The 15250-nt window shown below is 42.0% G+C and overlaps 1 protein-coding gene across 1 annotated transcript in view; it reads left to right on the top strand.

Annotated features, from left to right (window-relative positions):
• The first annotated feature begins 11644 nt into the window (after nt 1-11644).
• The window catches only part of GUCA1B (guanylate cyclase activator 1B), a 54816-nt gene continuing 51210 nt past the window's right edge, over nt 11645-15250 (top strand). Inside the window, exon 1 of the mRNA XM_069756156.1 lies at nt 11645-12390. Coding sequence (XP_069612257.1) covers nt 12190-12390 — 201 coding nt within the window. The 5' untranslated portion in view covers nt 11645-12189. The remainder of the gene's footprint in view (nt 12391-15250) is intronic.

Below are 15250 nucleotides of genomic sequence, written 5' to 3'. Positions count from 1 at the left end.
TGATAGGACACTAGCTGCCGGGCAAGCAAGCTCCTGCAATGCATATTCTGCCAATTCTGGCCAGGTGTCTAATTTGGATGCCCAGTAATCAAATGGGAATGACGGTTGAGGGAGAACGTCGATAAGGGATGAAAAATAGTTTGTAACCATACTGGACAAATGTTGTCTCCTGTCACTTTGAATTGATGCTGCAGTACCTGTCCTGTCTGCGGTCATAGAAAAATCACTCCACAACCTGGTCAGAAAACCCCTCTGGCCAACGCCACTTCTGATTTCTGCCCCTCTAACACCTCTGGTCTGCTGGCCCCTGGAGCTCGTGTGAGAACGATCACGGGCGCTGTGTGCAGGGAATGCCAGAAGCAAACGGTCAACAAGAGTTGATTGTTTTGTTGCTAATATTAGTTCCAAGTTCTCATGTGGCATAATATTTTGCAATTTGCCTTTATAGCGAGGATCAAGGAGGCAGGCCAACCAGTAATCGTCATCGTTCATCATTTTTGTAATGCGTGTGTCCCTTTTGAGGATACGCAAGGCATAATCCGCCATGTGGGCCAAAGTTCCCGTTGTCAAATCTGCGGTTGTGCTTGGTTGAGGGGCAGTTGCAGGCAAATCTACGTCACTTGTGTCCCTCAAAAAACCAGAACCCGGCCTTGCCACGCCACCAATTTCCCGTGCCCCCGGGAAAGCTTCCTCATTAAAAATATACTCATCCCCATCATCCTCCTCATCCTCCACCTCCTCTTCGCCCGGTACCTCGTCATGTACACTGCCCTGACCAGACAATCGCTGACTGTCATCAAGGCTTTCCTCTTCCTCTGGTGCAGACGCCTGATCCTTTATGTGCGTCAAACTTTGCATCAGCAGACGCATTAGGGGGATGCTCATGCTTATTATGGCGTTGTCTGCACTAACCAGCCGTGTGCATTCCTCAAAACACTGAAGGACTTGACACATGTCTTGAATCTTCGACCACTGCACACCTGACAACTCCATGTCTGCCATCCTACTGCCTGCCCGTGTATGTGTATCCTCCCACAAAAACATTACAGCCCGCCTCTGTTCGCACAGTCTCTGAAGCATGTGCAGTGTTGAGTTCCACCTTGTTGCAACGTCTATGATTAGGCGATGCTGGGGAAGGTTCAAAGAACGCTGATAGGTCTGCATACGGCTGGAGTGTACAGGCGAACGGCGGATATGTGCGCAAAGTCCACGCACTTTGAGGAGCAGGTCGGATAACCCCGGATAACTTTTCAGGAAGCACTGCACCACCAGGTTTAAGGTGTGAGCCAGGCAAGGAATGTGTTTCAGTTGGGAAAGGGAGATGGCAGCCATGAAATTCCTTCCGTTATCACTCACTACCTTGCCTGCCTCAAGATCTACAGTGCCCAGCCACGACTGCGTTTCTTGCTGCAAGAACTCGGACAGAACTTCCGCGGTGTGTCTATTGTCGCCCAAACACTTCATAGCCAATACAGCCTGCTGACGTATGCCAGTAGCTGCCCCATAATGGGAGACCTGGTGTGCAACTGTGGCAGGTGCGGATGGAGTGTTTGTGCGACTGCGGTCTGTGGACGAGCTCTTGCTTCTGCAGGAGGACGAGGAGGAGGAGGAGGAGGAGGGGGTGCGAACGGCTACAGACAACTGTTTACTAGACCGTGGGCTAGGCAGAACTGTCCCAAACTTGCTGTCCCCTGTGGACCCTGAATCCACCACATTTACCCAGTGTGCCGTGATGGACACGTAACGTCCCTGGCCATGCCTACTGGTCCATGCATCTGTTGTCAGGTGCACCTTTGTGCTCACAGATTGCCTGAGTGCATGGACGATGCGCTCTTTAACATGCTGGTGGAGGGCTGGGATGGCTTTTCTGGAAAAAAAGTGTCGACTGGGTAGCTCGTAGCGTGGTACAGCGTAGTCCATCAGGTCTTTGAACGCTTCGCTTTCAACTAACCGGTAGGGCATCATCTCTAACGAGATTAGTCTAGCTATGTGGGCGTTCAAACCCTGTGTACGCGGATGCGAGGCTAAGTATTTCCTTTTTCTAACCATAGTCTCATGTAGGGTGAGCTGGACTGGAGAGCTGGAGATCGTGGAACTAGCGGGGGTGCCGGTGGACATGGCAGACTGAGAGACGGTGGGAGATGGTATTGTTGCCGCCGGTGCCCTAGATGCAGTGTTTCCTACTACGAAACTGGTGATTCCCTGACCCTGACTGCTTTGGCCTGGCAAAGATACCTGCACAGATACAGCAGGTGGTGCGCTAAATGGTGGTCCTACACTGCCGGAAGGGATGTTGCGTTGATGACTAGCTTCATTGGCCGAGGGTGCAACAACCTTAAGGGACGTTTGGTAGTTAGTCCAAGCTTTCAAATGCATGGTGGTTAAATGTCTATGCATGCAACTAGTATTGAGACTTTTCAGATTCTGACCTCTGCTTAAGGAAGTAGAACATTTTTGACAGATGACTTTGCGCTGATCAATTGGATGTTGTTTAAAAAAATGCCAGACTGCACTCTTTCTAGCATCGGATACCTTTTCAGGCATTGCAGACTGAGCTTTAACCGGATGGCCACGCTGTCCTCCACCAGGTTTTGGCTTTGCCACGCGTTTTGGGCAAGATACGGGCCCGGCAGATGGAACCTGTGGCGATGTTGATGCCTGCTGCGGCCCCTCCTCCTCCTCTGCTTCAGAACTGCTGCCGCCTGCACCCTGTTCCCCCAATGGCTGCCAATCGGGGTCAAGAACTGGGTCATCTAATAACTCTTCTTGTACCTCCTGCGCAACTTCGTCTGTGTCACCGTGTCGTTCGGTGGTATAGCGTTCGTGATGGGGCAACATAGTCTCATCAGGGTCTGATTCTTGATCAGCACCCTGCGAGGGCAATGTTGTGGTCTGAGTCAAAGGACCAGCATAGTAGTCTGGCTGTGGCTGTGCGTCAGTGCACTCCATGTCAGATTCAATTTGTAATGGGCATGGACTGTTAACTGCTTCACTTTCTAAGCCAGGGACGGTATGTGTAAAGAGCTCCATGGAGTAACCCGTTGTGTCGCCTGCTGCATTCTTCTCTTTTGTTGTTTTTGCTGAAGAGGACAAGGAAGTGACTTGTCCCTGACCGTGAACATCCACTAACGACGCGCTGCTTTTACTTTTACCAGTTTCACGAGAGGAGGCAAAAGAGCTAGAGGCTGAGTCAGCAAGATAAGCCAAAACTTGCTCTTGCTGCTCCGGCTTTAAAAGCGGTTTTCCTAATCCCAGAAAAGGGAGCGTTCGAGGCCTTGTGTAGCCGGACGACGAACCTGGCTCCACAGCTCCAGACTTAGGTGCAATATTTTTTTCCCCACGACCACCTGATGCTCCACCACTACCACTACCCTCATTACCAGCTGACAATGAACGCCCCCGGCCACGACCTCTTCCACTAGACTTCCTCATTGTTTTAAAAACGTAACCAAACTAACGTTATTTGTTGCAGTCACACAACTTACACGGTGAGCTATAACTTCAGTATGATTTAGCTACCCCTTTACAGGTTGGTGAGACCACAGCGAAAATCAGGGCCAATGTTACACACTCTTTTTTTGGTGGCTGCAAATTAGAGAGATGCCCCACACGCAGGACTGTCACTGAAGCACAAATGTTAATATTAATGTCACACTATTATTTTTTTTTTATTTTTATTTTTTTCAGGAACACTTTAGAAACCGCAAAAAAAAAAAAAAATAGATTTTTGCAGGGAGAATTTAGAAAACAAATGTAACAAACTATATGCTTTCTATGGGCCACTGAGTGAGAGATGACGCACACAGGAATCAGGAGTGGCACACAAGCCCAGAGGCCAATATTTTTCTACCAATGATTGATGGAGTTATTTTCTCTGGTAGATTTTTGAACCCAAATCAAGGAAAAAAAATATAGGCTTTCTATGGACCACAATTGGAGAGAGAGAGAGAGAGAGAGAGAGAGAGAGAGATGGCACACCCAGGAGTCAAGACTGGCACACAAGCAGAAAGGCCAATATTAATCTCCCAATTTTTTTTTGGGTTTGTTTTTTTTTTTTTTTTTTCAGGGAGACTTTAGAAAAAAAAATAATAAAAAAAATATGATTTTATCAGGAAGAATTTAGAAACCAAATAAAATAAAATGATTTTTTCAGGGAGAATTTAGAAAACAAATAAAAACAAAAATAGGCGTTCTATGGCCCACTGACTGAGAGATGACGCACACAGGAGTCAGGAGTGGCACACAAGCCCAGAGGCCAATATTTTTCTACCAATGATTGATGTAGTTATTTTCTCTGGTAGATTTTTGAACCCAAATCAAGGAAAAAAAATATAGGCTTTCTATGGACCACAATTGGAGAGAGAGAGAGAGAGAGAGAGAGAGATGGCACACCCAGGAGTCAAGACTGGCACACAAGCAGAAAGGCCAATATTAATCTCCCAATTTTTTTTTGGGTTTGTTTTTTTTTTTTTTTTTTCAGGGAGACTTTAGAAAAAAAATAATAAAAAAAATATGATTTTATCAGGAAGAATTTAGAAACCAAATAAAATAAAATGATTTTTTCAGGGAGAATTTAGAAAACAAATAAAAACAAAAATAGGCGTTCTATGGCCCACTGACTGAGAGATGACGCACACAGGAGTCAGGAGTGGCACACAAGCCCAGAGGCCAATATTTTTCTACCAATGATTGATGTAGTTATTTTCTCTGGTAGATTTTTGAACCCAAATCAAGGAAAAAAAATATAGGCTTTCTATGGACCACAATTGGAGAGAGAGAGAGAGAGAGAGAGAGAGAGAGAGATGGCACACCCAGGAGTCAAGACTGGCACACAAGCAGAAAGGCCAATATTAATCTCCCAATTTTTTTTTGGGTTTGTTTTTTTTTTTTTTTTTTCAGGGAGACTTTAGAAAAAAAAATAATAAAAAAAATATGATTTTATCAGGAAGAATTTAGAAACCAAATAAAATAAAATGATTTTTTCAGGGAGAATTTAGAAAACAAATAAAAACAAAAATAGGCGTTCTATGGCCCACTGACTGAGAGATGACGCACACAGGAGTCAGGAGTGGCACACAAGCCCAGAGGCCAATATTTTTCTACCAATGATTGATGTAGTTATTTTCTCTGGTAGATTTTTGAACCCAAATCAAGGAAAAAAAATATAGGCTTTCTATGGACCACAATTGGAGAGAGAGAGAGAGAGAGAGAGATGGCACACCCAGGAGTCAAGACTGGCACACAAGCAGAAAGGCCAATATTAATCTCCCAATTTTTTTTTGGGTTTGTTTTTTTTTTTTTTTTTTCAGGGAGACTTTAGAAAAAAAAATAATAAAAAAAATATGATTTTATCAGGAAGAATTTAGAAACCAAATAAAATAAAATGATTTTTTCAGGGAGAATTTAGAAAACAAATAAAAACAAAAATAGGCGTTCTATGGCCCACTGACTGAGAGATGACGCACACAGGAGTCAGGAGTGGCACACAAGCCCAGAGGCCAATATTTTTCTACCAATGATTGATGTAGTTATTTTCTCTGGTAGATTTTTGAACCCAAATCAAGGAAAAAAAATATAGGCTTTCTATGGACCACAATTGGAGAGAGAGAGAGAGAGAGAGAGAGAGAGAGAGAGAGAGAGAGATGGCACACCCAGGAGTCAAGACTGGCACACAAGCAGAAAGGCCAATATTAATCTCCCAATTTTTTTTTGGGTTTGTTTTTTTTTTTTTTTTTTCAGGGAGACTTTAGAAAAAAAAATAATAAAAAAAATATGATTTTATCAGGAAGAATTTAGAAACCAAATAAAATAAAATGATTTTTTCAGGGAGAATTTAGAAAACAAATAAAAACAAAAATAGGCGTTCTATGGCCCACTGACTGAGAGATGACGCACACAGGAGTCAGGAGTGGCACACAAGCCCAGAGGCCAATATTTTTCTACCAATGATTGATGTAGTTATTTTCTCTGGTAGATTTTTGAACCCAAATCAAGGAAAAAAAATATAGGCTTTCTATGGACCACAATTGGAGAGAGAGAGAGAGAGAGAGAGAGAGACAGATGGCACACCCAGGAGTCAAGACTAGCACACAAGCAGAAAGGCCAATATTAATCTCCCACTGTTTTTTTTGGTTGTTTTTTTTTTTTTTTTTCAGGGAGACTTTAGAAAATAAAAAATAAAAAAAATATGATTTTATCAGGAAGAATTTAGAAACCAAATAAAATAAAATGATTTTTTCAGGGAGAATTTAGAAAACAAATAAAACCAAAAATAGGCGTTCTATGGCCCACTGACTGAGAGAGAGAGAGAGATGGAACGCTTAGTACTGGCACACAAGCCCAAAGGGCAATATTAATCTCCCTTTTTTTTTCAGGGAGAATTTCTAAAACCCAAAAAAAAAAAAAAATAGGCTTTCTATGGCCCACTATTTGTGAGAGAGATGGGACGCTCAGGACTGGCACAGATGGCACGCTCAGGACTGGCACAGAAGCCCAGAGGCCAATATTAATCTCCCTTTTTTTCTGGGAGAATTTATAAAACCAAAAAAATATTTAAATAGGCTTTCTATGGCCCACTATTTGTGAGAGAGATGGCACGCTCAGGACTGGCACAGATGGCACGCTCACAACTGGCACACAAGCCCAGAGGCCAATATTAATCTCCCTTTTTTTCAGGGAGAATTTATAAAACCAAAAAAAAAATTAAATAGGCTTTCTATGGCCCACTATTTGTGAGAGAGATGGCACGCTCAGGACTGGCACAGATGGCACGCTCACAACTGGCACACAAGCCCAGAGGCCAATATTAATCTCCCTTTTTTCAGGGAAAATTTATAAAACCAAAAAAAAAATTAAATAGGCTTTCTATGGCCCACTATTTGTGAGAGAGATGGCACGCTCACAACTGGCACAGATGGCACGCTCACAACTGGCACACAAGCCCAGAGGCCAATATTAATCTCCCTTTTTTCAGGGAAAATATATAAAACCAAAAAAAAAATTAAATAGGCTTTCTATGGCCCACTATTTGTGAGAGAGATGGCACGCTCAGGACTGGCACAGATGGCACGCTCACAACTGGCACACAAGCCCAGAGGCCAATATTAATCTCCCTTTTTTTCAGGGAGAATTTATAAAACCAAAAAAATAAATTAAATAGGCTTTCTATGGCCCACTATTTGTGAGAGAGATGGCACGCTCAGGGCTGGCACAGATGGCACGCTCACAACTGGCACACAAGCCCAGAGGCCAATATTAATCTCCCTTTTTTCAGGGAAAATTTATAAAACCAAAAAAAAAATTAAATAGGCTTTCTATGGCCCACTATTTGTGAGAGAGATGGCACGCTCAGGACTGGCACAGATGGCACGCTCACAACTGGCACACAAGCCCAGAGGCCAATATTAATCTCCCTTTTTTTCAGGGAGAATTTATAAAACCAAAAAAAAAATTAAATAGGCTTTCTATGGCCCACTATTTGTGAGAGAGATGGCACGCTCAGGGCTGGCACAGATGGCACGCTCAGGACTGGCACACAAGCCCAGAGGCCAATATTAATCTCCCTTTTTTTCAGGGAGAATTTATAAAACCCAAAAAAAAATAAAATAGGCTTTCTATGGCCCACTATTTGTGAGACAGATGGCACACTCAGGACTGGCACACAAGCCCAAAGGCTAATATTAATCTCCCACTGTATTTTTATCAGGGAGAATTTATACACCCCACAAAAAAAAATACAGAAAAATGAAAAGGCTTTCTATGGCCCACTATGTGAGAGAGATGGCACACACAGGGATGGCACTCTAGCAGAAATGCCAAATTGCCAATCTTAATCTCCCACCAAAAAAAAAAAAAAACAGGGAATGTCCTACAATTACTATCTCCCTGCCTGCAGTAATCTCAGCCAGGTATGGCAGGCAGCAATAAGGAGTGGACTGATGCACAAATCAAATAAAAAGTGTGGACAAACAAAAAAGATAGCTGTGCAGAAAGGAAGGAACAAGAGGATTTGTGCTTTGAAAAAAGCAGTTGGTTTGCACAGCGGCGTACACACAGCAATGCAGCTATCAGGGAGCCTTCTAGGGCAGCCCAATGAGCTACAGCGCTGAGGGGGAAAAAAAAAAAAAAAACTTCCACTGTCCCTGCACACCGAGGGTGGTGTTGGACAGTGCAAATCGCTGCAGCACAAGCGGTTTTGTGGTTAATGGACCCTGCCTAACGCTATCCCTGCTTCTGACAAAGCGGCAGCAACCTCTCCCTAAGCTCAGATCAGCAGCAGTAAGATGGCGGTCAGCGGGAACGCCTCTTTATAGCCCCTGTGACGTCGCAGACAGCAAGCCAATCACTGCAATGCCCTTCTCAAAGATGGTGGGGACCAGGACCTATGTCATCACGCTGCCCACACTCTGCGTTTACCTTCATTGGCTGAGAAATGGCGCTTTTCGCGTCATTGAAACGCGACTTTGGCGCGAAAGTCGCGTACCGCATGGCCGACCCCGCACAGGGGTCGGATCGGGTTTCATGAAACCCCGACTTAGCCAAAAGTCGGCGACTTTTGAAAATGTTCGACCCGTTTCGCTCAACCCTAGTTATGAGTAGAATACAGTTGATACATTGCAAATTGGTGTGACTAGTAAATAGTTTGCACTTAAAGAGTAACCATACTTTCAAGTAACTTTTTTAAAATAAGTTGTTCCGGTCTTAATTTGACTTGTAGCCTGCATTTTCACCAGTTTTCTCCTCTAAAGGCTCTATCTCTTTAAGATAATCTCCCAGAAGGTTTTTCTATGTACGGTAATCTGAGAGCAGTATGATGTAGTTGCTGAGATCATGATTCCAGTGATGTGTCATTTGCTGGTCCGCATGGTGTAATATTGATACAATCACTGTTTTCTCTGTTGCAGATCTAGCAATGCTGAGCCCTGTTTAATGCCGCCCACCATTGACTGGCATTAATTCTGTGTACACTGTAGATTGACAGAAAGCTGCTGATGAGTGGTGGTGTTGCTAATGGGGTGTGTTACACAGAGCACTTGCCTAAGAGGCATGAGAAACCTAGTCCTGTAGTGAAAATATCCTGCTGAAAAAAACAAACTGATTTTATTGAAACAGAAATATGCAGCCTAGTAATCAGCGTTGGACTGGAGCACTTTGGGCCACCAGAGAAAATCATTTTTGGGGCCCACTCCGTAGCTACATAGAAATAAATACAAGACCATCAATTGTGTGGTAAGACACGCTAATATCAGGGTATAATTTAAGGTAGTACATGTCTTAATGATATAGCAGGGGTTGGGGTAGCCCTCTCATAGAGTATAATGCAGCCCTCCTTATATAGTATCATGCAGGCCCTCATATAATATGATGTAGACCCTCAGAGTATAGCCACCATAGAATATGTAGCCCCCTCATATGGTATAATGCAGCCTACCATAGAATATAATGCAGCCCCCTCATATAGTATAATGCAGCCCCACATAGAATATAATGTAGCCCCCTCATAGGGTATAATGCAGCCCCCTCATAGGGTATAAAGCAGCCCCCATAGAATATAATGTATCCCCGTCAGAGTATAATGCAGTCCCCTCAAAGGGTATAATGCAACCTCCTCTTAGCATATAATACAGACTGCTCATAGGGTATAATGTAGCCCCCTTATAGGATATAATGCAGCCTCCCAAAGAATATAATGTAGCCCCCTCATAGAGTACAATACAGCCCCCATAGAACATAATGTAGCCCCTTCATAGGGTATAATACAGCCCCTTCATAGGGTATAATGCAGCCCCCATAGAATAAAATGTAGCCTCCTCATAGGGTATAATGCAGCCCCCCTCATATAGTATTATGCAGCCCCCTCATATAGTATAATACAGCCTGCCATAGAATATAATGTAGCCCCTTCAGAGTATAATGCAGCCCCCTCCTAGGGTATAATGCAGCTCCTCCATAGCATATAATGTAGCTCCCTCATAGAGTATAATGCAGCCCCCCTCATATAATATCATGCAGCCCTCATATAGTATAATGCAGACCCCCATAGAATATAATGTAGCCCCCTCATAGGGTATAATGCAGCTCTCCATAGAATATAATGTAGCCCCCTCAGAGTATAATTCAGCCCCCTCATAGGGTATAATGCAGCCCTCCATAGAATATAATATAGCCCCCTCATAGGGTATAATGCAACCCCCATAGAATATAATGTAGCCCCATCATAGAGTTATGATGCCCCATAGAATTCAGTTGCGCTCAAATGTTTAAACACCCCGACAGAATTTTTTTTTGTTGTTGTTTATTGGTCTTTTTTTCAGAGAATATGAATGATAACACCAAAACTTTTTCTCCACTCATGGTTAGAGGTTGAGTGAAGCCATTTATTGTCATTGTGTTTACTGACCCAAAACATCCAATTGACCCTGATCAAAAGTTCACATACCCCATTTCTTAATACCGTGTATTGCTCCCTCTAACATCAATGACCGCTTGAATCTTTTGTGTTAGTTGTGGATAGGGTTCTTTATTTTCTCAGATGGTAAAGCTGCCCACTCCTTCTTGGAAAAAAGCCTCCAGTCCTTGTAAATTCCTGGGCTATCTAGCATGAATTTTGCGCTTGAGATCTCCCCAGAGTGACTCAATGATGTGGAGGTCAGTCCGACTTTGTGTAGATGTGAGTCCAGCTTTGCGCTAAGGTACAAGACTTCTTAGAAAGCTCAGAACGATCTTTCAATGTCTCCTTGCACTCTCAATGTGCTGCTCATTTCTCCTTCTTTCTTATCCTCTCCAAACAGTATAACAGTCTGTGTAACCCAACATCTCACTGTGCAGTTTTGTTTTTATTAAGATGGAGTTGAGTTGTATTTTTCAGAGTGGCTGGTGACTTCACATGGCATTTTATTCATGAGCTGGCACTCTGGCAATTTACATGCCACTCATTTGCAGCTTTCTCTTTATACTGTACCTAGGGAGACAGCTGTAATTCGGAGGCAGTTGGGTGGCTGGAGACACAGCTCATGAATATTGAGGACTCTGCATTATGGTCACTGACTGAAGAGGACTCGAAAGCTGCAGAATCGGCCAATAAATTGTCAGGAGAAATGTTGACCAGGCATGACTGATTTTGGGCTGACGATTATTTGTTATCCTAGAAATAAGCCACGGGCAGAGATGTCATAGAGAACACAGGAGTGTCAGCGGAACAACAGCCAAGATGGCTGTTGGACACACAGTCATCCAAAAGCATTGTTCCGCTAATGTATAAGGCCAACTTTAGGTTTAGGAGAAATCTCAATAGGTTTACATGAGGGGGTTGGTCCCATGGTAACAGTCATGTAGGGACCTCCTTCTGGTGTTACTATTCAATCATATCATGTCATGTCTTCTCCTCTGCACTCTACACACTATATTACATAAAGAAATTCTGTAAGCATACTTCCTATTATACGTGCAGAGCAGTGTAGCCACTTGCAGGCTGTTCTGTACCTTTAACAAAGGCAAGACATGAGACATCTAAGTCCTTACGAGAATCTTCTAATGATCTTAGATCTTCTTATCCCTATCTGACAACACATGTTGTATTTAGTCTAATGGAGTCAGCCCCCTCCATTGTCTCCTCTGCAGATCAGAGTATTATCTGGGAATAGGAACATAACTACTGAAAGGCACACAGCAGGCTAACCACAATTTCTGATTTCTAACAGTGACACAATTTAGTTTCTCCTTGGATTTCTGTTTTTATAGTCATCTATTATTATAGATGAATGACAAGGGATGTGTCAAGAAACACACTACCAGGTGGACGTATTAAATATGTGTGGATTGTATGTACATCTTCAAAATCCAATCCGACGTAAGAAAAACGAACTCTAAAGAAACTGGGTATCTTCAGGACACTTTTCATCTTACTTTACAGAAATCTTTTGACATACACAGAATGAGAAAGCTGGTGTTCATCTAAGCATTTTTTCTTGGAAATTGAGGAAAAGAACAATTGGACCTTTATTCTCTTTTTTTTCACTATTCCACAAGAAATAAACACTTGGAATGTGGATTGTGGAGGCCGGGCAACAAAGTTGTATGGGTGGACGCATATTAAAATTGGCTCATTTTTGAAGACAAACATAAGGTCACAGGGTCATTCAGTGAAGAAGGATAGATAGACTGAGAAGTGTAAGTGCTGAATTTCTGAAGATGGGGCAGCACCTCAGTGAGGAGTCTGACCGGGTGGAAATAGATGTGGCGGAGCTCCAGGAATGGTATAAGAAGTTTGTCGTAGAATGTCCTAGTGGGACACTTTTTATGCATGAATTTAAGCGTTTCTTTGGAGTGACAGACAATCAAGAAGCAGCAGACTATGTAGAGCACATGTTCAGAGCCTTTGATAAAAATGGGGTAAGTGCTCTTATGGCCTGGCTTCAGACACGCGTCTAAAAAATTTTCTAATGTTCATCCGTATTGTCATCGGTCTGTCTGTTAATTTGTATCCGTGTGATGTCTGTATTTATACATCAACAGTTTAAAATGTATGTGATCAAATACAGCTTCCTATGTTAATAATTGGAAAATATCCATATGGGATCCATATTTTTTTCATACATTTGTATATGCGAGTTTCCTCAAGAATACAGAACACACTAGAGCATTTGACAATTTTTTTCACACGGATGTTCGGTCCATGTGAAAAAACTTCCATTTGAACAACTCTAGTGATAGCATTGGTTCATGTGCTGTATGTGTGCTCTCCACTTTACACTCAGACACCAAACAAATGTTTAATACTGTTATCTGAGCAAGTCCGAACACAAGCAAGTAGAAATCTAACATAAATGTGGAGTAAAATAGGGTTTAAAACCAGATAAGCGATTAAACGCAACCAAGACATTGAGATTATTACTGGAAACCTACTGTAGCTCCTAATTCCTTACAGAAGCTGAGATGTCTGATCTGAGCATATGTGGCAAATCACATTTTTCTCACATGAATTTTTTTTTAAAAGGACTACTAAAACCCAGCACAGATGGATTTTAGAGTTGTGCTCCAATCATTGTTTTAGTCATACAACAGGTTAACGGAAATTGTTTTACACAAAGGTCCTGTTCGAGCAGATGTGATATATTAACTTTAATCCCTTATTAACAAAACATAATTAGGGGGAAATGATCTGAAACATCTTCAGGACCAACTACAGGCCCTCATACCCATTAAACTAGGTTTGGCCGACAGACTAATGTGTATGGAGACCCTGGACAATTGATTGTTGGGGGAAATAAGGATCCGTTATGTCCAAAATGAAATCCAGCATCTCGTCTCTTCTTTCTCCCAACATCTGCTATTGATAGAGAGGGGACATCATTTTAAATATTTGGAAATATTTGAAATTGATCTAATGCATATGGGGATGTTCAAACTCTCACAGGATTCATCACCAGCAATGAGAGAAACATATTTTTAATCACGTTCCTAATATATAGACATTACGGTATTTCTACACCTCAATCCAAAATATATTATGCATACTGAGCATCTTGAGAAGACGACCTCTTTGACGACCAGATCAATTTTGGGTTGTCATTTCAAATCGATTTCACTGCAAAACATATTCAGTTAGTTTTTTTCCATTTTTATTCTAAACAAAGATGTTTTATGGAAATATAATTTATTCATTGTATAAATGATATTCTACTTTCTAATACTCTTTGGCACCGATACAACACCATTCTTTTTGCACCTTTTTTTTCAAGTTTGGGGTTTGTGTCTTATTTTTCTGCCAAATTCATTATGTCTATTGTGCAATTTTATGTATATTTTTTCTGTCCTAGTTACTTTTAGTTTTCTTAACAATGTGAACATGTTTTTCTTTTAGTATTTGCTGGTAGGTGTTTTCAGCTAATTCATCATTTGCAACCAGTGTCTGACTGGGGTGTCTGTGGCCCACAGATGGAATTGACCAAAGGTCCCACCCTACAGCTATATGCAAATATGTGTTAGCCGTTATCCCAGTTATAGTGGAGCATCAACTGTAAAACACAAGTGGCTCCTGCACCTCTACTGTGCTCACACCATAACTGGGGTGATAACTTATTGATAGTTTGTGTCACACCATTGGAACCGCACCGATCGGAAGAATGGGGAACTTTTATCCCTGACAAGGCACTTTTATCCTCATTTTAAAATGGATTGGTAGATGGGATGTCTGACTACAGCTCCATTCATTTTCTTTGTGGCTTCCAGAAAAATACAAGCACAGCCACTGAGGGAATGAATGGATCAGTGGTCAAGTCTCGCATGCTGCTCTAATCTAATGGGGGTAAAATCTCCACATTCTGCTGATCAGTGCGGGTCCGTGCAGTCGGACCCCCTCAAATCAATAAGTTTTCACTTATCCTGTGGAGAGGTGATTACTTGTTCACTGGAGACCCCCTGGAAGTGCATCTTGTTCCAAGTACTTAATCACTAATGGAAATAAAGAATCTTCTCCTAATTAGTATCAGAGAGAACAAATGACCTCCATATACAATACAATCCACTATAGCAAGACCAATAATACCACATACAAGGGAGAAATACCGCAACACTATGAATGAACTACATATTACCACCATATCTTGACTGAATTATGCCACATAAAAGGGATAAATACCACAACAACATGTCCAGACGATATATACCATTACATACTTACCAAATAATACCACATACAAGGGACAATATTGATCATTAATTAAAACCACAATTCGAAAAACACTGTTATTACCACTGGTTATATTATTCACAGGAGCTCTATATATAGTATATAAGTAATAGAGTGATCACCAGTGACACCATTCACAGGAGTTCTGTATATAGTGTCAGTGTACAGGTAATACAGCGACCACCAGTGACATTATACACAGGAGCTCTGTATATAGTGTCAGTGGATGAGTAATACAGTGATCACCAGTTACATTATACACCGGAGCTCTGTATATAGTATATAGTGTATAGTGTCAGTGTACAGCTAATACGCTGACTTACCAATGACGACACTGGGTGAAGTCTTTCATCTTCGCTTTTCTTCTTCATCTGGAATAGACTGCCATCACTTCTTACAACTGGGACTCGTCTCTGCAAAAAAATAACACACAGTTATCAATAACTGATTACTTCTAGAGTAAATTCCCCAACTTTTACACTATGCCAGAAGAAAAAAACGACATAGGACTGCCCTGCACAGTAACAGGAGCTCCATTTTGTTCCCCCCATGGAAAACAGT

Source organism: Ranitomeya imitator, chromosome 3 (genome assembly GCF_032444005.1).
Source record: "Ranitomeya imitator isolate aRanImi1 chromosome 3, aRanImi1.pri, whole genome shotgun sequence".
Lineage (NCBI taxonomy): Eukaryota > Metazoa > Chordata > Amphibia > Anura > Dendrobatidae > Ranitomeya > Ranitomeya imitator.
This window is presented reverse-complemented; position numbering and strand designations above follow the sequence as displayed.